General features: G+C 44.4%; 1 protein-coding gene across 3 annotated transcripts in view; it reads left to right on the forward strand.

Moving 5' to 3' along the window:
- The first annotated feature begins 496 nt into the window (after nucleotides 1–496).
- Thoc5 (THO complex subunit 5) overlaps nucleotides 497–24,245 on the forward strand; it is a 33,965-nt gene continuing 10,216 nt past the window's right edge. The window contains exons 1-12 of one of the 3 annotated variants that reach the window (XM_050140849.1): nucleotides 497–587; nucleotides 2,898–3,016; nucleotides 6,631–6,774; nucleotides 8,932–9,045; nucleotides 9,160–9,257; nucleotides 10,789–10,935; nucleotides 17,191–17,305; nucleotides 18,896–19,028; nucleotides 21,042–21,119; nucleotides 22,028–22,068; nucleotides 22,295–22,394; nucleotides 22,929–23,037. In XM_050140849.1, the coding sequence (XP_049996806.1) occupies nucleotides 2,921–3,016; nucleotides 6,631–6,774; nucleotides 8,932–9,045; nucleotides 9,160–9,257; nucleotides 10,789–10,935; nucleotides 17,191–17,305; nucleotides 18,896–19,028; nucleotides 21,042–21,119; nucleotides 22,028–22,068; nucleotides 22,295–22,394; nucleotides 22,929–23,037 (1,175 nt within the window). In that variant the 5' untranslated portion in view covers nucleotides 497–587; nucleotides 2,898–2,920. The other 2 variants (XM_050140850.1, XM_050140851.1) reach the window with 2 other exon arrangements.

The following is a 24,245-nucleotide window of genomic DNA, read 5'->3' on the forward strand; positions in this document are numbered from 1 at the left end:
TTTGTCTTTGGAAAATCAAACCTAACATGAAGAAAGTGATTCACTTGTGGAAGGTGGAATAGGTGTAACAAGGGATTATGCCCCTGCCTAAATTACTGCCGCCTACGGTGTAATGACTCTGACAGCGTCAAGAAGACAAGTTAGAGCCGGGCGTGGTGACACAGGCCTTTAATTCCAGTGAGGCCGAGGCGGGCGGACCCCCGTGAGTTAGAGATCAGCCTGAACTGCACAGCGTTAAAGCTCAGCCAGTGCTACAGAATGAGACCCTGTCTCGCACAGAGAAGGCAAATCCACTAGGGTCCAAGCTATGGCACAGCGACATTCCTGTGCTTCCTTGAGCATATCGCAAATTCAAGTAAGTCGGCGGAGGGGAACGGAACACAGGCTCTTGGTCCCCTTCGTCGCAGTTTTACAGTTTCAGAGGGGCCATTAGAAAGGTTTCCCAGCCGCTTATCCGCCCCTTCCTTGCTTCCCGTGCTGCATCTGGCCTTTGTATCTCACTTCCGGCCAATAGCTCTTTTGTTCCGGTTCTCTATGGTCGTGAGCCGGAAGTGGCCGCCTGGCTGGAAGGCGTGAGGAGCATTGTGGTGAGCGAGAGTCGAGTGCTGTGGTTTGGGGTTGCGGGGCGCGCGGGGCCTGAGGTGCCGACGGAACGACGCGTATTCCCCGGGCTGGGGTGCTCACCCGCAGGGCTCCCACGGGGCTCGTGGCTGCTTTCCCCTCCTGGGAACTCGCCGGAGCTCCATCCTTTCAGTCTCCGGGAGTGCTGAAGGCAGTGGAGGTGCTGACACCTTCCTTATGGTCCTTTTGCGTGTGTGTGAGGGGAAGCGCTCCGGTGTGACGGTGTGACTTCCCAGATTTTCGATGCCACCTTTGTGGCTTTTGTCAGATGAGCCGCCGCTTGATGAACTGTCACTCGCAGCCGCCCTGAGGCCCTTCTGAGAGACCGGCGCTCTCTTCACTTAACGCTGCTTACGACTGCAGGGAGTCGTAGTGAAGAAAGATGAACGCATTTATTGCTGCAGCGTAAAGGCTGAGAGCAATAAAAACAAAATGCGTACGTTAGGAGGGGAGGGAGGCTGGGCTTTTTTTCCTAATGTCCCCTCTGTTTCCTTGCTAGCTGGCCGGACTTAATTTGGTTGTTTCACTAAATATTTTATTTATCTCATTTTTAAGAAAAATAAAAGATTTTTTAAAAGTTACATTGCAAAGGCCTAAGTAGTAAGAAGATGTACCACCTGCCCTTTCTCAGTGAAGTTTTTAAATGCAGTCACTGGAGTCCCTTCTGACCGGTAGCTCCCCCTGCTGGCTTCACATTCGCGGAGATCCTTCTGCCTCAGTCAAGTGTTGTGGTTACTGATGTCTCAGCCCATCTTCCCGCCGTTTTTTCCTGTGAGACTGGATTTTATTATGTGGTCCCTGCTGACGTTTAATCCACCATATAGCAAAGGATGATCTCGAACTTCTTATCTTGCAGCCTCTACTTCCAGAGTGGTTTTGGCAGGCATGTCCCAGACAGTTTTCTCAGGTCCAGGAGCTCAAACCCAGGTCTTTGAGGAGGCTAGGCAAGCACTCCACCAGCCGGATTGCATTCTCAACTTCACAGTCACTTTCTAAGCTTAACTGACTTTGGTAGAAAACTTGAGGTCTGTGTACCATAAACAGGAAACTGGTTGCACTTGTCTTACGATAATGATAGACTTGCATAATAAACATAAATAATGAAAACAGATGGTTATTGATAAATTCTGCCTTAGTTTCCCTGTCCAAGGCTCTGAGAGAGAATCCATTTCTTATAAGAACCTTGACATTTGTAAATGCTAATGACAGAGTAGGAAACTAGATGTACTTGAAGCAATCAAAATTTGTCTTTGTGAATTTTGTTTTTTGAGACAGTGTCTCAGTATGTAGACCAGGCTGTCATCAACCTCACAAAGATCCATCTGCCTCTGCTCCTCACCCCCAGAGTGCTGGGATTAGAGGTGTCCACCCATCACACTTGGCCAGGATTTTTCTTTTTAAAGTTGAAAAGGGATAACACACAAGCCGGGCAGTGGTAGCGAGGGCCTTTAATCCCAGCACTTGGGAAACAAAGGTAGGTGGATCTCTGTGAGTTCAAGGCCGGCTTGGTCTACAAAGTTTCAGGATAACCAGGGCTACACAGAGAGAACCTGTCTAGAAAAACAAAGAAAAAGAAAAATGAAAAAGAGATAACACAGCATGGTGACCCCCAGCTATAATCAGCACTGCTGAGGCTGAGGTGGGAAGGTCTCCAAGTTGAATTCTGGAAAATCTTTTTGTTTGCCAGTCTCTCTTTTGGTTAGTTTGGCTATCTGTTTGTCTTAGTTAAGAATCCGCTCTTTCATTGGCATTTCTTTTTTCTCTTTTTAAAAATGATTCATTTTTTTTTAATTTTATGTAATTGTATTTTGCCTGCATGTATGTCTGTGTGAGGGTGTTGGATTCACTGGTACTAGAGTTACAGACAGTTGTGAGCTGTCATTTGGGTGCTGGGAATTGAACGTGCGTCCTCTGGAAGAGCAGCCAGTGCTCTTAACTACTGAGCCATATCTCCAGCCCTTTTCTTTCTAAAAAAAAAAATAAATAAATAGTTTTATTAATCCTTTGAAAATTTTGTGCAATATATTTTTCAGTTATCACTTTCTGAGTGTATATGTTTTGCCAAACATATATCTGTGCACCACATATGCAGTTGGTATTTGCAGAGGTCAGAGGGCATTGGGTGCCCTGGAACAGTAGTTCTAGATGGTTATGAACTGTCGGCTGGGTTCTGGGAGTCAAACAGGGTCCTCTGGAAAAGCCACAAGTGCTCCTAACTGCTGAGACATCCATCCAGATCCTCTGGGAAATCTTTAAAAGCTTTCTCTTCTTAATAGCTCTCTGACCTGGAAGAGCAACAATGTCATCAGAATCCAGCAAAAAACGGAAGCCCAAAGTGATCCGAAGTGACGGAGCCCCAACTGAAGGGAAACGGAATCGATCTGACACAGAGCAGGTAAAGTTAGCCAGGGTTCTGTGCTGCTGGAAAAGTACAGACTGGCCAAATGACTGTCCAGGAGTGTGCAGAGACTTCTGGTTGTCCATACTAGACCAGGTAACTGGAATTCCCATGATATGACAAAAGAGGAATATTCACATCAAGTGCAAATATTGGGTATGATCGATACCTGCACAGAGAGCATGTCCAGCATGCTGCTCCCAGCTTTCCTATGAACCTAAGGTTTGCTTGCGCTAACTGCACAGCTCTAGAGCTTCCAAGACCAAGAAATTTCATTCTATTTTGTTATTTCGAGACAGGGTTTCTCTGTAGCTTTGGAGCCTATCCTGGAACTAGCTCTTGTAGACCAGGCTTGCCTCGAACTCACAGAGATCTGCCTGCCTCTGCCTCCTGAGTGCTGGGATTAAAGGCGTGCGCCACCACTAATTTTAAGCATATGGATGTTTTGCCTGCATCTATGTCTGTGCGCACATGTGTGCAGTTCCCTTGGAGGCCAAAAGAGGGCATCAAATGCCTGGACCTGGAGTGAAATGGTTATAAGCTGTTGTGCAGGTCCTGGGAATTGAGTCAGGTCCTTTGGAAGAGCACTGGTTGCTGCTAACTGCTGAGTTAACAGCCCCAGGCTGATTGGTTGGTTTCTGTTGTTTTGAAACAGGGTCTCACTATGTAGTCAAGGTTAGCTCCAAGCTGGAGATATCTTGGATCATCATTTGGATATACTTGGATTACTGGTGTGTGCCACCACAGCTGGCTTATTTATTGAAATAGACTAAGGAAACAAATCAGATTAAATTTAAATTAAAAAGCAACATGGGGGGCTGGAGAGATGGCTCAGAGGGTAAGAGCATTGCCTGCTCTTCCAAAGGCCCTGAGTTCAATTCCCAGCAACCACATGGTGGCTCACAACTGTCTGTAATGAGGTCTGGTGCCCTCTTCTGGCCTGCAGGCATACACGCAGAAAGAATATTGTATACATAATAAATAAATAAAAATATTTAAAAAAAAAAGCAACATGGGTTTATGTGCCGATTAGTGGTAGAGCCTGTGTTCAGACTGTACAAGGCCCTGGATTAGAGCCTCCTATCAAGAAATAAGCCAATGCTTTTATAATTTGTATATTTGTTTAACTCACAGGCACAGATTTATTTTATTTTATTTTTGAGACAGGGTTTCCCTGTGTAACTTTGGCTGTCCTGGAACTCACTCTGTAGACCATTGAACTCACAGAGATCTGCCTGCCTCTGCCTCCCAAGTACTGGGATTACAGGCATGAGCCACCACTCTCTGGTGACTTTTTTTTTTAAAGATTTATTTATTTATTAAGCATACAATGTACTGCTGGCAAGGAAGGCACCAGGTCTCATTACAGATGGTTGTGAGCCACCATGTGGTTGCTGGGAATTGAACTCGGGACCTCTGGAAGAGCAGCCAGTGCTCTTACCCTCAGAGCCATCTCTCCAGCCCGACATTTTTTTTTTTTTTTAAGATTTATTTATTTCTGTTTTAGTGCATGGTGTTTTGCCTGCATGCATGTCTGTATGAGGGTGTCAGATCCCCTGGAACTGGAGTTACAGACAGCTCTGAACTGCCATGTGGGTACTGGGAATTGAACATGGGTCCCCTGGAAGAGAAGCCAGTGCTTTTAACTGCTGAGCCATCTCTCCAGCCCAGGTAAAAACAAGTGCAGAAAATAAGTCCTCTTTTACCACCCAGAACTCATTAAAAAATATTTTTATGTGTTTTAAGTTTTTTTGCCCGAGTCATTTGTGTGCAGTACCTGTAGAGATCAGAAGAAGGTGCTGGTTCCCATGAAACTGGAGTTACAGACAATTGTGGGCCACCATGTGGTTGCTGGGAACTGAAGCTGGGTCTTCTTCAAGATCAGCAGGTGCTCTTAATCACTGAGCTATTACTAAGACTCTGAATTAATTCTAATACATTTAAATGGGAATTTATGGAAAGAATAAAGTGAAGAGAAAATAAAACACAGTTTTTCCCATTAGTTTAAGGAAATCAAAATTACTGTAGAGATTTTCTGTGTTTGCTCTGACTATAGCATTGTTAATTTGATTTTAGGTCTTGTGCTATAGTCCAAGCTGGCTTGAAGTCAACCTTGTCCTGCCTCCATCTTCCAAGTGCGATGATTATAGGAATAGGCCACAATGCCTGGCAAATAGTGCTTTTTAAGTTTTTGTTTGTGTATATATGTTCATATGTGTGTGGGTACACATGTATGTATGTGTGCACACATTGTATGTTTGTGTCTGTAGGCTGATATTGGGTGTTGATATTTGGTATCTTCCTTTACCTTATTTATTAAGGCAAACATCTGTGTTTATCTGGATGTGAAGTTTCCTTAATCAGTATGGACAATGTGATCCTAGCTTGTTTAAAAATAAAAATTCACAGTATTCACAGTGAAGTTGTTTTGGGATGAGAAGTGAAATTACAGGCCATTAAAAAAATCTGTTGTGTATATTTGGGGTATGTGGCACTAGTGGACCATGGCGCACATCTAATACTCAGAGAATAGCTTGTGGGAGTCATCTCCTTCAGGTCTGGCAGTCCAGAACTCAGGTCATTAGGTTGACCTCACAGGTCATATTTTACTTTGTTTTTGATATGTCTCTTTTCTGAATTCTTGACATCAGGTATGCATTATTCCATAATCAAAAAAACACAGAGGTTTCTATTTTGAAAACGAGAAAAACATTTTAGGGGCTGGAGAAATGCCTCAGCAAATAAGAGCTCAATTAAATTGTTTGCAAAGGACCTAAGTTAAGCTCCTAGCACTTGTATTTGGTGGCTTAAATCCCCTATAGCTCCAGCTCCCAGAGCGCCCAATGCCTTTGACTTCCACATGCCTATAACCACTTTCAGATACACACATATGCATAATTTCAAAATATTAAACAAATTATTGCCAAGTGATGGTGGTATACCATTAATCCCAGCACTTTGGGAGGCAGAGACAGGTGGATCTCTATAGGTTCAAGACCAGCCTGGGGTGTACAGAGTGAGTTTCAGGAGAGGTTCCAAAGCTACACAGAGAAACCCTATCTTGAAACCAAAACAAAAATAAATTATTGACCAACCTGGTCTACAGAGTGAGCTCCAGGATGACCAGGGCTGTTTCACAGAGGAAACCCTGTCTCAAAAAAAACAAATAAATAAATAAGTAATTGAAAATTTTACTTGAGAATCTCTGGGTGATAGCTCATGCCTTTAATCCAAGCACTTGGGAAGGCAGAGGCAGGCACATCTCTGTTTGAGGCCAGCCTAATCACGTACAAAGCAAGTTCTGGGACAGGCAGGACTACACAGAGAAATCTTGTGTTAAAAAACAAAACAAGCAAACAAACAAAAAACCCAAAAAAACAACAAAAGGACCAATTCCATAAATGCCCTGGTTTGGGGTTTCTTTGTAAAGTTATGTTTTGTGAAACAGTGTCTCACTGTGTAGTCCTAGTTGGCCTGGCATGGTGTAGACCAGACCGGTCGCACCAACACTGTAATGTTCTTACATCTAGAAGGCTCTCATTCTTACTGTCTGTGATCCTGGCAGGGAGACTTCCACCCTCTACCCAAGCCCTTTCTCCTTTCCTCCCCAGGAAGGCAAATACTACAGCGAGGAGGCTGAGGTTGACCTGCGGGACCCTGGCAGAGACTATGATCTCTACAAGTATACTTGCCAGGAGCTACAAAGGTTGATGGCTGAGATCCAGGACCTGAAGAGCAAGGGCAGCAAGGATGTGGTAAGGAGAAAGGCTAGGCATGCTAAACCTGGTGTGTGTCTGCACAGCTGAGGCTCCCTTTGCAGCCACTAGGTTCTTCCTGATCTTGTACTCTATCCCGGCTGTGATTAGGGTTGGCGTCTGGAGCTTCCAGAGAGCTGCCTATTAAATTGTTAGTCCAATCTCTTATTATAGTAATAAAAGTACAGTATTGCGGTGGTGGCACACACCTTTAGTCCCAGCACTTGGGAGGCAGAGGCAGGCAGATCTCTGTGATTTGAGGACAGCCTGGTTACACAGAGAAAACATGTCTCAAAAAAACAAAAAAAAAGTACAAGATAACTTTTTTCTATGATTATAATAATTTAATATTATCTACTTAATATTTTTTACATTTCAGGTATTCTGCTAACTATTAGGAAGTATGTACAGGTAAATCATAGAGCCCAACATTGTCTTGGATGTTGGATAAATTGGGCAGATAGAAAACAGAACAGTATATCTAAAAATAAAACTGGTGGGTTAAAGGAAAATTCACCTTTTCCCAGCAGTCTTACTTATTTTCATGTATGATGACCAGTATTGTTAATATTATTACATTCTATAGCTCTGTTTACCAAGCTTCATAGCTGTTACTTTTATTGCTGTCATATATTTATAGGAGTCCGAGTTTTATGGCATGGCATTGCTGTGATGAGGGTCTTCATAGGATCAGTAGGTGTAGATATTATTATGTGAACTAGTTGTCTTCTTTCCTTCTTTCCTTTTTATTTCTTTTTCTCTTTGTCTTTAGAACTCCCTGTGTAGATCAGGATGTTGTTGAACTCTTGCCTCTGCCTTCTCAGTGCTAGGGTTTGTTGGAGGAGGACCTGCTTGTTCGTCCTGGCTGCCCAGAACCGAAATAATCACACAGAAACTGTATTATTTAAATCACTGCTTGGCCTATTAGCTCTAGCTTCTTATTGGCTAACTCTTAGATCTTAATTTAACCCATCTCCATTAATCCGTGTATCACCACGAGGTTGTGGCCTACCAGCAAAGTTTCGGCATGTCTGACTCTGGCAGAGCAGCTCCAAGGCATCTCCCTGACTCTGCCTTCTTCCTTCCAGAATTCAGTTCTGTCTTCCCTGCCTACCTAAGTTCTGCCCTATCAACAGGCCAAGGCAGTTTCTTTATTCATTAATGGTAATCACAGCACGCAGAGGGGACTCCCACATCAAGGGTTAAAGGCGTGTGCCATCATGTTTTCCCTCCCTCCCTTTAAAACAGCTGACAGTTTTAGTTTCACATTTCACAATGTAAGTGAAAGCTGCACTTTTTAAATCCTACTTCTCCCCTACAAAACTGTTCTGTCTGTTAGGAAGGGGGGGGAAGCCTTCCTTCTCATGCAGCTGAAAAACACTCAGGCTCAGCACCCTGATCTTCTACTGAAACAGAACAAGAAATACAGAACTGATAAAGAGCCTTTCTGTCTGGCCGAGTCATGCCAGGCCGAGTGGCCACCATCATAGGGCTACCCACAATTGGCCTCATTCCAGGAGGGAGACTTGGGGGAGGTGGGATCATGGGCCCTTGCAGGAGGAGGAAGAGGAAAGAATGGAGCTGGAGGTATCTTTCCATGTTGAAATGCAGCCGTTGTGTTGTCAGTCAGCCTCTGGGCCTGCTCTTCCATCTGTTTCTGGTGTTAAGTCCTTCACATTCTCTCTGTGTTTCTGACCACTGCCGTGTGTGTCTCTCACAGATGGAGAGCCATGGCTAAGATACATATCACAGACTGCAGTGTGTCTCTCTCACAGATGGAGAGCCATGGCTAAGATACACATCACAGACTGCAGTGTGTCTCTCTCACAGATGGAGAGCCATGGATAAGATACACATCACAGATCACTGCAGCGTGTCTCTCTCACAGATGGAGAGCCATGGATAAGATACACATCACAGACTGTGCCGAGTGTCTCTCTCACAGATGGAGAGCCATGGCTAAGATATATACCCCAGTAGTCACAATAAAACTTAGGCATGCTGCTCTGCAGACTGTTGGCTACGTGGTCAGTCTTCTGTTTCCAGGCTCCCTTTAGAGTTTGTTTGTGGCCCTGGATGGTGTTGGCTTGGCAGCAGCTAGGGTGTGAAGGGATCTGATCCATCATCTGTTGGTCTTTACCATTTTTTTGTGCACAGGCCATTGAAATTGAAGAACGAAGGATCCAGAGCTGTGTGCATTTCATGACTCTAAAGAAGCTTAACCGATTAGCCCACATCAGGTTAAAGAAAGGAAGAGATCAGACCCATGAGGTAGAGTTGAAATTAATAGCCTGACTATTCTCTGTCCCTACTGTAACTGACTGATCTGACTTGCTGATACTCAGTCTTGCCCTAAATTGCCCTGCTCACCTCGTGTTCCTTCAGGCCAAGCAGAAAGTTGATGCCTACCACCTGCAGCTGCAGAACCTGCTCTACGAAGTGATGCACCTGCAGAAGGAAATCACCAAATGCCTGGAGTTCAAGTGAGTTTGGGGGACAGGGCTTTGATGTACATGTGGTAATGCTTGTTCTTCATGGTGTGAGTGATCCCTTCTTTATAAGAGCATCAGCAAGCTTAAAGACTGCAGGATTTGGGGATTACTTGGAGTGGGAGAATCTCAAGCAGTCATTTCAAACTACACAAAGAACTGTGGAAACCTCTCTGACCTTTTGCATTTTGGGCTCAGCACTTGTTAAAAGCAATTCTTTCTCCTCAACATGTATTATTATTATATCTACGTACTGTGCTAGAATACCAGCACCTACTTGCTCTATTGAAAAAATAATGTACCTGTTGGTCAACATCTCCCTCTCCAATACTATTTTTGACATTATGACAGTTGAAAATGTATAAAAACAACACGAATGTGATCCCCTACTCTATAATCATATTATTGTTTTGATGGAAGTTGGCAAAGTCAGAATATAATAGAACTCAGGCAGGTGGCCACAGAGAAGGATCATGAGCTTTGGAGTTAACATCCAGGCTTTGCCCCTCACTAGCTGTATGATCTTGGAAACATTGGAAAAAGAGCCAGGCAGTGATGGTGCACAACTTTAATCCTAGCACTTGGCAGGCAGAGGCAAGTAGCTCTCTGAGTTCGAGGCCATCCTGGTCTACAGGGTGAGTCCCTCAACAGCCAGGGCTACACAGAGAAACCCTGTCTCAAACAAACAAGAAAAATGGGAAAAAAATAAAGTATAGCTAATTTATATAATAAGTAATGATTTTTAAGTGGAGATAAAATCCTCATCTTTAAGAACTAGATGAGGTGAGGATAGCATATAATAGGTGCTTATTTTATTTTTGAGATTTTTCTAGACCAGGTTTCTCTGTGTAGCCCTGACTATCCTGGAACTCACTCTGTAAACCAGGGTGGCCTCGAACTCATAGAGATCCACCTGCCTCTGCCTCCTGAGTGTTGGATTACAGGTGTGTGCCGTCACAGCCTCACATGGTGTTTATTAATGTATGGTAACTCTGATGCTTATTTCCCCAGTACAGAATCAGGCTTCTTTTATAAGGATACTTAGAAACAAACAGAAATTAAAGCCACTAGATTTTTTTTTTTCCACATCCAGTTCTGCCAGTCTGGCTTTTTCTAGTGAAATGTCTTAAAGTTAGGTGTAGACGCCTAGGCTTATTCCTTTGTGATGACGTGTCTTATCTTGGTTTCAATATGATGGCATGAACCTAGACTGTGGGAATTCTGAGTTTCTTGGCTAATAGTTCTCCTGTTCAACCAGGAGACATTTGTCAATTCATCAAACATCCTTCTCAAGTATTCAACTAATTTGTTGACAAATGATTGGGCAACATGGGCAAATGGCCTTGTGTTACTAATAGCCTTTTGCCATACTGAAATGTCTGTCATTGAGCATTTGCTGAGAGAATTTGGGATCTTAAGTAGCTATATGTGGAGCTGCATGGGGATAAATCGATCAACTGCTCCTAGAAAGTCACAGTTTGGGGTCCTGAAAATGGCTGCCTGATAACTTAGTTTTTGCTTACAGGTCAAAGCATGAAGAAATTGATCTGGTCAGTTTAGAGGAATTTTATACAGAGGCTCCACCAAACATCAGCAAGGCTGAAATCACCATGGGAGACCCCCACCAACAGACCTTGGCCCGTTTGGACTGGGAGCTGGAGCAGCGGAAAAGGTAGTGCTTCCTCCTCCCTGACCCCATTAACCACACAAATTGTATGGCTGGATTATACAGGTCCGTATTTCTACAGTGTATGGCAGTCAAAATTCTAAACTACTTGACAAGGTACAATTTGCACCTGCCATACAAAAAGTGGTCGCCTAGCCCTTTGATAGTGAGACAAACTAACGCCATCCAAAGCAAGTGGTCAGGATATGCTAATGCCATTGTGCTCCTTTGTGATTTAGGAGATTGCCTGGGGAAAAAGTGTTTTTCAGTCTACGAGACAGAGCAGGCATAGATAGAAAGACGGGACTAAATGGGCATAAAAAGGTGTGGACTTGACCACAATCTTTCTCCCGGCTAGCTAGAAAACAAAATGCTAATGAGTTTCCCCCTCAGTTTATGTTTTGATATAAAAGCTGTTTGGAAAATAAACCTGGATAATTTTCAGGATGTAAATTCAAGACTTCATAAAGGACCCCTAAAAACTTCCTCCTGATAAAGTCATGTAAGTTGTGTCTTTATTCCCACACCTCCACTCTGGTTCAAAAAATAATTTATGTTGGGGCTGGACCCTGATAGTGCTTGATCCTGGCCAGGATGAGGCAGAACGACCAGGACCAAATCCCAGTTCTCATTAATTCACAGTGGAGTTTTCAAAGTTGACTGACCTCTGTCTGCGCTCAGTGGTAGAATGTTTGCCTACCGTGCACAAGGCTCTTGGCTCATTTCTCAAGACCATAAGTTAAAAACTGCACTGGAAGATGGATCAGATGGTTCAGTAGGTAAAGTACTTGTGCAAGATTTTGGACCTGAATTTGGGTCCCAAGCACATGTGAAAAAGCTGGACTAAGTGGCATGAGTCTGGGGTGTAGACGGGTGGATCCCATGAAGTTTCTAGCCAGCCAACCTAGCCTAATCAGTGAGCTCCAGGTTCAGTGAGAGACCCTGTCAAAGTTGGATTGATGTCTGGTCTCTACATGTGCATGCATGGATGAGTACCCTCACATGTCCATGCACACATTTTGTAAACATTATAGTCATAGTAAGAAATTATGGGGAGAGTCATAGAGGAATGCGGGGGTGACAAATAACAAGATATGATGATATCTATGTATGAAAAAGTCACAGTGAAACCCATCTCTTTGTTTAGTAACTATTAGTTATTTTCCTTGATTCTGTGACAAAATCACTTAAACAGAAGCACCTTGAGGGAAAAGGGCTTATTTTGCTTTGCCTTTGAAGATGAAGCAGTTGGTCCCTGTTCCTAGTCAGAAAGAAGGCAATGTATTCCTGATTGCTGGCTTTTTCCTTTTTATGTAGTGTAAGACTCAAGCCCAGGGAGTGATGCTGCCTACTTTTAAAGCTTTCCTATACTTTAACCGTGTGTGTGTGTGTGTGTGTGTGTGTGTGTGCACGCATGCGCACTCACACCACATGCATGCAGGGGCCAAAAGAGAGCATCATATCCACCCCCACCCATGCAAAGAACTGGAGTTACATGTAATGGTTGTGAGCTGCCTAAAGACAGTGGGTATCAGAAACTGAGCCCCAATGTTCTGCAAGAGTCGCAGATATTCTTACCTGCTGAGACATCTGCCCAGCCCTGCTACTCTCTTTAGAGTGAGTTTTCCCACCTCCATTAACCTAGTCAAGATTCTCCCTCAAAGATATTCCAGGAGACTCATCTCCTAGGTGATTCTAATTGTGTGTGTTTGGGGGGGGGGGGGTATGCTCATACATGGGGAGGTGAGAAGACGATTTTTATTTTGTTCCTTCGGCAGTGGGTTTTGGGAAGTGAACCCCAGTCATCAGGCTTGAGCAAGCTCTTTGACATGTTGAGTCATCTTTCTGGCCCTCTAGGAGATTCTAGATCTCATCCAGTCGGGTCAGTATTAACCATCACAACCCCGTCCTTTGTCAAGGTGACACCAGGCATATCTATATCTCCTTTTTGTAATCATAGTCTCATAGCCATTCCGTAATGCAGAATATATCCAGTCCATCTCTAAAAGTCCCCATAGTTTTTAGCATTCTTAACACTATTCAAAATCCAGTGTCCAAAGGCAGGTTTTTCTATATTACCTCAACTGGTCACAAACTGCTGCACAAGCCCTCTTCTTGCCCCAGCTTCCCAGTGGTTGGAACTACAGGCATGCTACTACCGTGTCTGGGCATGAAAGTAATTTTTTTCCTTTGAAATTGTAACACCTGAGGGGCTGGAGAGCTGAATCAGTGGTTAGGAACACATAGTGGCTCTTCCAGAGGACCTGGGTTGAGTTCCTATCACCTATTTAAGCTAACTCACTTTCACCTGTAACTCCAGCTCCGGGGATCTAATGTTTGTCATCTTTGGACACCTGCACTCATGTACATAAACCTCCAACACACACACACACACACACACACAATTTAAAAATAAAATCTTAAGGGCTGGAGAGATAGCTCAGAGGTTAAGAGCACTGACTGCTCTTCCAGAGGTCCTGAGTTCAATTCCCAGCAACCACATGGTGGCTCACAGCCATCTATAATGAGACCTGGTGCCCCCTTCTGGCATGCAAGCATACATGGAAGGAATGTTGTATACATAATAAATAAATAAATCTTTAAAAAAAAAAATAAAATCTTAAAAAATGTTAATAAATGAGAATGGAATTATTTTTTTTCCTTTTAAATGATTACTATTTTTATTTTGGGTTTTTGAGATAGAGTCTTTCTATGTAACCCTGGCTGTCCCAGAACTAGCTCTTGTAGACCAGGATGGCCTCGAACTCACAGAGATCTGCCTGCCTCTGCCTCCCAAGTGCTGGGATGAGAGGTGTGCGCCACCACCGTCCATCATGGACTCCTAATATTGTTTTTAATTTTACCTTTTATTATTGTGTGTGTGCATGGTGTATGTACCATAACAAGTGTATGGAAGTCAGAGGACAACTTTGGAGTTGGTTCTCTCCTTCCCCCTTTTGTGAGTTCTGGGATTGCTCTCAGGTCATCAGGCTTGCACAGCAAGTGCTTTTATCCACTTACTGTGACTCTGAATTTCTGCTCTTCCTGCCTCCGCCTCCCAAGTGCTGAGATTATAGGTAAGCACCATGACATCTGGATTTATATGGTGCTAGGCAAACACTCTACCAGCTGTACTATATCTTAAACTCTTTGTTGCTGCTTGTCCTTTTAGTTTTTTTTTTTTCTTTCAAGACAGGGTCTCTCTGTGTATCTCTGACTGTCCTGGAACTCACTGTGTAGACCAGGCTGGTCTTGAACTCACTGAATCAGCCTGCCTCTGCTTATCTTGGTTAGGCTTTCTATTGCTGTGATAAACACTGTGACCAAAAGTGACTTGTGGGGGAGGGTGTGTTTCAGCTCACTGAGGGCAGCCAGGCAGGAGGCTGCAGTTCTTAACTGGAGCAGATCAATGGAGGAATGCTGTTACTGGCCTACTCCTCTTGGCTTGCGCAGCACTAGCCCAGAGGGTGGCACTGCTCACTGTATGCTGGGAAGGCATTTTCTAGACTGAGGTTCCTCTTCCAGATAACTGGTGTGTGTCAAGTTGATAAAACAAAAAAAGGAATCAATCTCTGCCTGCAATGCTGGGGATCCACTCTAAGTCTTCATACATATTAAGCAAGTGCTTTACCACTGAGCTGCACCCCTATAGATCTAACCATGTAGGTCTAACTCTGAATTTTATATTCTCCACATCTATAAGCTTATTGTCTTAAAAAACTTTGTAAGCATTATTTCAGAAGATTGTACCACAATCACAATCCTAGGCATAGAAAAATCAGAAACCATTCTTCTTTCAGACTTTTTAGGTTGTTTCCATATTGTACTGTCATAAATAATGCTCCTTACAAGGTGGTTTTGTTTTTATTTATGGAGGTGGGGGTTATTTTGTTTTGCTTTTGGTACTGGGCTTGGAACTCAGAACCTCGCGCATGTAAACGAGGATTCTGTGACTGCACTGCACATAGCCTCAGACTGTTTTCACCCTGTTTGTTTGTTTGCTGTGAGACAGGGCCTGGCTCTGTGACCACGCTGGCCCTGAACTCACTTTGCCACTCCAGTAAGTCTTAAATTTGAAATCCTCCTGCTTCAGCCTCTTGGGAGACTGATGTTACTGCTTTGCACTCTCAACTTTTCTTTTTGTTTTCGGATTTTTTTTTAAAGTTTTGTTTGTTTTGGGTTTTGGTCTTTTTTTTCTTTCTTTCTTTTTTTTAATAATTTGCCTATTTTTACTTTATGTGCATTGGTATTTTGTGAAGATATCAGATCCTCAGAAACTGAAGTTACAGACAGTTGTTAGTTGTCACGTGGGTGCTGGGAATTGAACCCGGGACCTCTGGAAGAACAGCCAGTGCTCTTAACTGCTGAGCCATCTCTCCAGCCCCCTGTGGATTTTTTTTTTTTTTTGAGACAAGATTCCTCTGTGTACCCTGGCTATCCTGAAACTAGCTCTATATACCACCAGGTTGGCCTCAAACTCACAGAGATCTGACCAACTTTTCTTTTTTATTGCTTTTATTTTATTTGTTTGGTTTCTGTTGTTCTTTTTTAGAGGTTTTTTGTTTAGTTTCATTTTGTTTTTTTGTTAAGATAGGGCCTCATTATTATAGCCTTGGCTGGTCTGGAACACAGTATGTAGACCAGGATGGCCTCTCAAATCCACCTGCTTCTGACTCCTAGATGCTGGGACTAAGGAGTATGCAACTATGCCTGGCTTTTTAACCATGGTGGCTTACAGCCATCTATAATGAGGTCTGATGCCCTTTTCTGGAATGTAGGCAGACATGGAAACTAACATTGTATACAAAATAAATAAATATTTAAAAAAAATCTTCTTGCTAGGGCTGGTAGTATAGATCTTTAATCCTAGCTTCTTGGGAGGCTGGGCTAGCCTAAGCTACAAAGGGAGCTCAAAGTACTCAAAGAAAAGGTTGTACTGGCTAATTTTTTAAAATATTATTTCTTTATGACTTCATATCTTCTTTTTGAAAAATATTTATTTTTATGTGCACTGATATCAGTGTAAGGGTACCAGATTCCCTAGAACTGGAGTTACAGACAGTTTTGATCTACCATATGGGTACTGGGAATTGAACGCAGGTCCTCTGGAAGAGCAGCCAGTGCTCTTGACTGCTGAGCCATCTCTCCAGTCCTGTGCTGACAAATTTTTTGTCAATTTGATACAAGCTAGAGACATCTGAGAGGAAGGAACTTCACTGAGAAAATGCCTCTTTAAGATTGGCCTGTAAGTCACTCTGTGGAGCATTTTCTTGATTTATGTGGAAGGGTCCAGCCCACTGTGGTCAGTGCTAGCCCTAGTTAGGTGGTCCTTGGGTGTGTAAGAAAACAAACTGAGCTGGGCAGTGGTGGTGCACTCCTTTAATCCCAGCACTTGGGAGGTAGAGGCAGGTGGATCTCAAGTTCAACGCTAGCCTGGTCTACAAAGTGAGTTCCAGGATAAGCAGAGCTGTTATACTGAGAAACCCTGTCTTGAAAAACCAAAAAGAGAGAGAGAGAGAGAGAGAGAGAGAGAGAGAGAGAGAGAGAGAGAGAGAGAGAAATAAAACAAACTGAGCAAGCTGTGCAGAACCAGCCAATAAGCAGCATTCCTCCATGGCCCAGTTCTGGCCCCCCAGTTCCTAACTTGAGTTCCTTCCTGGAATTGTAAGATGAAGTAACCCTTTTCTCCCTGAGTTGCTTTTTGTCTTGTTTTATCACAACTAGAAGCCCTAACAAGACAAAGGTTAACATGTATAACTTAGTAGAACCCTGTCTCACAATGAGAAAAAGAGGAAGGGGAATGAAAAGGAAAGGAAAGGATAAAAATGTCTGACGTCTGCGAATGGTGGCTCACATTTGTCATCTTTTCCCTTGGAAGACTGATACAGGAAGCTTGTCACGAGTTCAAGACCAGCTTGACCTTGTTAAATAAAGGGCCAATGACACAGCTCAGGGGTTAATTGCTAGCCTGACAACTTGGGTTTGATCCCTGGAAACCACATGGTAGGTGGGTTATTCTCTGACTTCTACATGCAGGCTCTGATACATGTGCTCTCGCCCTGTCCCACACACAAAATAAAAGATGTCATAAAAATGTTTTACGTCAACACACCCGAGGATTTATGCAATTACTAAGTTTGATGGTGCTCGTATGGACAAAGGACTCAGCACAAAATGCTGGCTGTCGCTAAAGTGATCTGAACCGTTGTGCTGCAATATCCCTGCAATGCCTTGGTGACAGTGCCCTGTGTGCCCCTGCAGGCTGGCAGAGAAGTACCGCGAATGTCTGTCCAACAAGGAGAAGATCCTGAAGGAGATTGAGGTGAAGAAGGAGTATCTGAGCAGCCTGCAGCCTCGCCTCAACAGCATCATGCAGGTGAGCATGGCTCTGCCTTCACCACAGACCAGAGGCCACAGGGCCGGCCTCGATCTGGGCTTCCAAGCTCTGGCATCCTAGTCAGCTTACACTGAGAATGCTTTTTCTGGGAAAGACAAGTTATGTTCTGGAGTAAAGAGATACTGGGCTACTGGGTCCAGAGCATTCATACACATGCCCAGACTGTTGCCTGTCTATAGCTTTGAGGTAACACTGTCTCAGATTCCTTAAGTTCAGTTCACCCCTTCCCTGCATGCTCCTCACCAGCCTGCTGTCCCTAGGCATTTAAACTTGCTTCCTGAGAACATCTAATAGGTTCACTTGATACCTCAGGGGCTGATGGTGAAAAGTGGATTGCTCTCTGGGAAAAAAGAACTTGACTCAATTTGAAAAGCTTCCATTTTACCCATATAAAATCTCCCTCTAGCTCACTTGCTCTTTCTCTGTTTTTCTGTCTATCTATAAAATGTGTACACACACACACACACACACACACACACACACACACACATTTGTGTATGTGACCTGAGTTTTGTTGGTTTGTGATGCTAGATTTGATCTAAATCCTTTTAATTTTATGAAACAAGATAAATGGCTAATAGAGGAACTTTGTGAAAGGATTTTAGGGAAATTATAAATCCATTTTTCTAGGAATTGGCAAGTCTGCCCTTCTTTCCTTCGTAGGCATGGAATTAGAACTGTTAACAAAAATGTATTTTTATAATAGAACTTCATAATAGGAAAAAAAAAAAAAACAGGACATTGAGCTGGGCTGGTAGTGGACCTAGGAAGTTGAGGCAGGAAGATTGTGACTTTGTGGCCAGTTTGGGCTGAATAAAGAGCAGGCTCTAGGCTCCTTAGACTACATTGCAAGACTATTTCTCAAAAAACCAAGAAACTGAGGATGGTGGTAAATGCCTTGAGGCCAGCCTGGTCTGCATAAGAGTTCCAAACTAGCCTGGTCTACATTTTGTTTTGTGTGTTCTTAGTAAAAAAAAAAAAAAAAAAACTTTAGTCACACCAAGCCATTAACAGTTACCTTGCCAATTGGGAGGTTTTGTTTTATAAAATAAGCTTGAGTATACCTTGTATCTCTTTTTTCCTGTTATTGTTTTGTATTGTTTTCTCTTGTGAGATAGGGTCTCATTTTCCCTCTCTAGTCCTGGCTTTTGGAATTCCCTATATAGACCAGGCTGGCCTCAACCTCACAGAGATTGCTTGTCTGTGCATCCTGAGTACTTTAGTCCCAGCTCTCTGTGAGTTCAAGGCCAACCTGGTCTACAGAGTGAATTCCAGGATGGCCAGGGCTAACCCAAGAAATTCTATCTCAAACAAACAAAAAGCAAAACAAAACTATCATAAAACATCCATGCAGATAGACTAAATTTTCCTTTTTTTTTTTTTTTTTTTTTTTTTGGTTTTTCGAGACAGGGTTTCTCTGTGGTTTTGGAGCCTGTCCTGGAACTAGCTCTTGTAGACCAGGCTGGTCTCGAACTCACAGAGATCCGCCTGCCTCTGCCTCCCGAGTGCTGGGATTAAAGGTGTGCACCACCACTGCCCAGCTTTAAATTTTCCTTTTATTGCTTGCAGGCTTCCCTCCCAGTGCAAGAATACCTGTTCATGCCATTTGACCAGGCACACAAACAGTATGAGACTGCGAGGCACCTGCCACCTCCCCTCTATGTGCTCTTTGTGCAGGCCACTGCATATGGGCAGGCCTGTGGTAAGTATGGGGGCTAGGCAGGGAGGGAGCTATGGGAGATGCGGACAGAGTGAGAAAGCACTGTCTGCCCAGAAGAGTTTCCCAGCTTTGCCCAAGAGCCCTCAGGTGACAGATGCTTCCTCCCCTTTGCTCCCTCAGCATGGATGCTTGAACCAGCTAGCCTGGGGCTTGACTAATGTGATGGACATCTCAGGGTGGATGCTTTGAATCTTTATGAACATGGCTATAGCTCTTTGGTACAGTGCCCAGGCAGCCTGTGTAGGCTCTCAGATGCTCACCCCGGCAGGATATACTTGGCAGGTGGATCAGTGTCTTCTTTGTGTTTTGGGGGTGGGGTGCTTAGTGGATTCAGGTCCTAGGCAGCATTCCCAGGCTTCCACATCTCCTGAATCAGCCTGCATGACTTTACGGTGAATTACTGGGGGGGAAGGACATACCCCCAGTGTGCTCAGGACAGCCTGTGACTCCACTAAGGATTTTAGGTTTTGATCTGCTCCGATGCAGCTTTCACTTAGCACTAAACTTTTCTGCTTGTTCACACCTTGCCCCATGGCATCAGAAAGGCATATACTATACCTGTGCATGCCCCTGTCCCAGCCATGGCACCAAGGCATTACTGTGTCTTTTCTTGTGTCTTCTTGGTCCGTCTCGTCCTCTCCTTCCCCTTTGTTCTCTTCCGTTGCCATCATCAGCTCATATGAAATCCTCCTCCCAGCCCCCTAGACAGGGTGAGTAAATTTCTTTTGTGTTTAAAGTTCTACTGTTTCCACTTCTATTTTCCTGTTGAATTCAAGACTAAACTATTAAAAAGAATATTGTAGGTAAGGAGTGTGGCTCTGTGGTAGAGTGATTGTCTAGCATGTGGAGGGTGTGATCCCCAAGACAGGCTCCAGTGCTCACTTGGGGTAACCGGCTTGTTTGGGCTTGGCTGGGCTGGTTTGTGTATTATTTCCAGATGTAAAGCAGTAGCTGGATATTGGGGGGAGGCTTTCCTTCTTTATAGTGTAGCTGGGAAAATGGTACCAGGGTTCCATGATGTTCTTACCTGTGAGATAGAGGAGGAGGAGCCGTAGTGCAGCTTAAGCCCTGGATTCCATCCCACCACAATCAGGGGATAAAAGGACAGAGCAAGTGGAGTGTGTCTTATTTGCTCATAGCAGAAGGATCCCAGAGTTCCACATCAGGCAGAGTGGGAAACAGATTGATAACTGAGTGGTTGAGAGCCAAGCCCAAAGTGAATGAGCCTGGAGAGAACTCTGTTTCCTGAGCGTCAGGTTTCTCTGCATGTCTATAATAATAGAATGCCCCATTCTGTTGTCGTGAGACTAAAGGATGCATTTACTTATTTATTTTGTGGTGCTGGGGATCAAAGCCGCCTTATGCTTGTTAATTGTACTCTTCTGTGCTACATTCCTCATCCCCAAAACTAATGTAACTAAAAATTTAAGCCTTAGTTCATTTACCTCCTACCACTCAACTAACAGTTGCTGTTTTCCAAGTCGCCATTTCTTAGCTATGGAAACTGAGCCTCAGACCAGTAAGTTCCCTTCCAGGTCACAAATCCAGTAATGAGTGGGACAGGAGTCAAGTCTGAGACTAGGCTGCAGCATCCATGTTCTTACCTCCTCTTCTCTGCTGCACTGTAAAACAAGACAGTGCTGAACACAGACCTTTTTACAGAGAGTGCCCCATCATCTCTGGGGTGTGGATGGGTGTGGGCTTCTGGGAGAGAACTTTTTAGGACAGTTGGTGGAAGAGGCTGTGGGGTGACAAGCCCAGGGTTTGCATGTCTCAGGGATGTGTAGCTGCGAAGCAGTACTCTGGATTTTATGTTCTTAGTGAACCATAGAGAACAGATTTTAGTTCCTATTTCCTTCCTCTGTGTGGAGTGAGTTTGCCCTCCCCCTCAGTCAGCAAAAACGGGGGCAGGTGTTGAGAAAACACAGCTGCTGTGTTGGCTTGCACTCAGCAACCTCCCAGCAGCTTTCCCAAGAGGACTTTTCTCACCTCCAGATAAGACGTTGTCTGTGGCAATTGAAGGCAGTGTGGATGAAGCCAAAGCTCTCTTCAAGCCCCCTGAGGACTCTCAAGGTAACATGGGGATTGGGATACCTCACTCAAGGATACTAAATAGCTGGACTGATGCGGTGTAGCAGGAGGCTTGACCTTTTTTAGGGTAGGCCCAAGAGAACTCAGTTCCCAGAATCACGAAATGCAGCCTTTGGATTTTATCCCTAGCACTCACCAGCACTTCGACCCTGAGGAAGGGTTACAGGTTAATGCCTATAATACCCAAATTCTGGAGGTTGCAGTAAGAAAATTGCCACAGGTTTGAAGCCAAACTGGTCTATAAAGCAACTTCCAAGCCATCCAGGGTGACATATTGAGACCTTGTCTCAGTGCCCCGGCTCTCCTAAAAAAATGATAAATTCCTCATATAACTTATAAATTCCTCATATTCCGTCCATTCCTGTTGTGTGGGTTGCATGAAAGAACAGTCTTGACTTGGGTACACAGCAGCCCTCTATACAGACAGCTACTGTTATTTATGTTGCTCTTACCACCGTCCTACCAACAAAGGACTTTATGCTCCATAGAAATGACATTTCAAAGACTCTTGAAAAGCAGGGCTAGAGGCTGGGGAGATGGCTCAGCAGGTGAAGTACTGCTGCCAGCATCAAGATCTGAGTTCTGATCCTAGTACCCACATCAGGAGCTGGTTTACAGTGCTCATATGGGCAAGTTCACACACACACACACACACACCACCACCACCACCACCACCACCACACCAAACAAAACAAAACCAGGCTGGCTGGTAGGTTTCTAAGTCATTCTTTCTTTACATTATATTTTCTATACCAAGTAAGAAGCAGCCGGTTAACTCACTCCTTATTTGAAGGAAGTCTGGGTGGGCCCCTCAGTCCCCATGGTGGAGGTTTTCTTAGGGAGCCTGTGCAGTTACCTCCCTTCTCACTGCCTTCCCTATGTGTCTTCAGATGACGAGAGTGACTCCGATGCTGAGGAAGAGCAGACCACGGTGAGCCCCATTTCCTGATTTGGGAATATCGCAGCCACGCTGGTGTTTTCAAGGAGCACAGCCCTGAAAGCAAACCGAAGAATCTGAATAAGTGTCTGCTGGGACAGGAGTCTGGCAGCTGGGTACCTGGGGTAAAAGGTCACAGGCAGCTGTGCTGAGGCTCTGGGACACAGAGATGCAAAAGGGAGATTCATATGACTCATGCTTGTATGTTTTCTCTGTCCAGAAACGGCGTCGACCCACCCTTGGGGTTCAGCTGGATGACAAACGCAAGGAGATGCTGAAAAGGCACCCGCTATCTGTCTTGCTTGATCTAAAATGCAAAGGTCTGACTGCATTCTTAATTCTAATAGTGCCTACAAGCTTGACCAGTTGTTGGTGCAAAGGGTCCAGTAAGCTCAAGACTCTGCCTGTAATATTTCAATCTCCTATTTATACTTTTTTTACTGTGTATTTATCATGTGTGTATGTGTGTGTATATGCGTGTATGCACATACCACTGCAGCAGTCACATAGATGTTAGAGAACAGCATGTGGGAATTGATTCTTTCTACCATGTGGGTTTCAGGAATTGAGACCATCGGGTGGCAAGAGCCATTATCCTCTGAACTGTCTCTGACCATTTTTCACTTTACATGGAGTCTCTTGCTTTTTTAGTTTATCCTTTTGAGATGGAGGTTGGTGGCATCTTTACTATGTAGCCCTGGCTGTCCTAGAACTTGCTCTGTAGGCCAGGTGGCCTTGCGTTTAGATGTCGTCATGCCTCTGCCTTCCAAGGCTGGGATTAACTATACGCACTACCACGCCTGGCCTCAGATGTGTTGATTCATAAATGATCTCTTCTCTCCCTGCTCCTCCAGACAACAGTGTGCTTCACCTGACTTTCTACTATCTCATGAACCTCAACATCATGACAGTGAAAGCCAAAGTGACAACCGCCGTTGAGCTGATCACCCCCATCAGTGCAGGGTAGGGGGAAGGCACTGGGGATGGTGCGTGGGCGGGGATGTGGTGAGAGCCCCTGTTCTCCAGTCCTCCTTCTGACTATGGGAGGTTCCTTTGCCATGTTGACCTATGTTCTTGTGTCCCCATGACATGGAGTCCTGACACATCCCTGAGATACAGAAGTGCTCTCTGATTTACATTTGTGAAGTTCTTTACAGCAGATAAAACAAGTGATAACAGCACGTTTGCTTGTTGGGCAGATCCACAGGCTTTTATAGCCAACAAAATTCATGTAAATGCATGAATGAAGTATGGGAGACATGACCAAATTGACAAATTTTGGCCCTTCTTTTCCCATTTCTGCCCCAAGGGGCCAGGATTTTTGTTTCCTAGCTCGGTTCATTCCCTAGGGTTGTCCTTAACTTGGTGGTAAGTAGAAGACTATAAACAGGTAATGACAGCATCCCAAGGAAGCCCCTGACCATGGTAGTCTTCTTCTACAGTCTAGAGAAGAAGAACAGAGAACAGAAAGAACCTGGGGGTAAACTAACCTACACTTAGAGGATCACTGCCCTGGCCTGGCCCTGCCTGGCCTGGTCCTGCTGTCAACTCGAGAAAGAACACTGAGGCGAAAAAGCATTGGCCTAATGTGTAGTGGAGCAGAGCTCTGCCTGTCCCTTCCCATTCTGCCAGATGAGAGGCCTCTCCTGGCTGTAGACCCTGCATTTAGGTTTATTACACTCTCTTCTGGCTGCTGCAGCCTGTGCTGGGTGGTGCTGCACTGCCTGGCAGCATGTTGGGTGCAGTTGACCATGCTCCCAGCAGAGGGAGTCCAGAGCCTGGTTCTTCTAAGTTCCACATCTCAGCTGGGTCTTTCATTGACTGGGCAGTTTGAGGACACTCTTTTTGTGAGATGGGCATTGGGGCAGGAAAATCAGCCGGAAGCACTCAGCCCAGCTTGCCTGGAGTACACTGAGCCATGGCAGAAGCAGGAAAGATCTGCCTTGATAAGATACACGACGAGAACTGACTCGTAGATGGATTTTCCTTTGGGCCACCAGCTCACAAAAATGACAGAGACTAATTATTAATTATAAAAGCCGGCCTATAGCTTACACCTGTCGCACTAGATCTTATAACTTAAATTAACCCATGTCTATTCGTCTTTGTGCTACCACGTGACTCGTGGCTTTTACCTTTTCTCTTGCATGTCTGTTCCCTCTGTGTCTGGC

This window comes from Alexandromys fortis, unplaced genomic scaffold (assembly GCF_014885135.2).
Source record: "Alexandromys fortis isolate MF-2015 unplaced genomic scaffold, M_Fortis_MF-2015_v1.1 scaffold_7, whole genome shotgun sequence".
Taxonomy (NCBI): domain Eukaryota; kingdom Metazoa; phylum Chordata; class Mammalia; order Rodentia; family Cricetidae; genus Alexandromys; species Alexandromys fortis.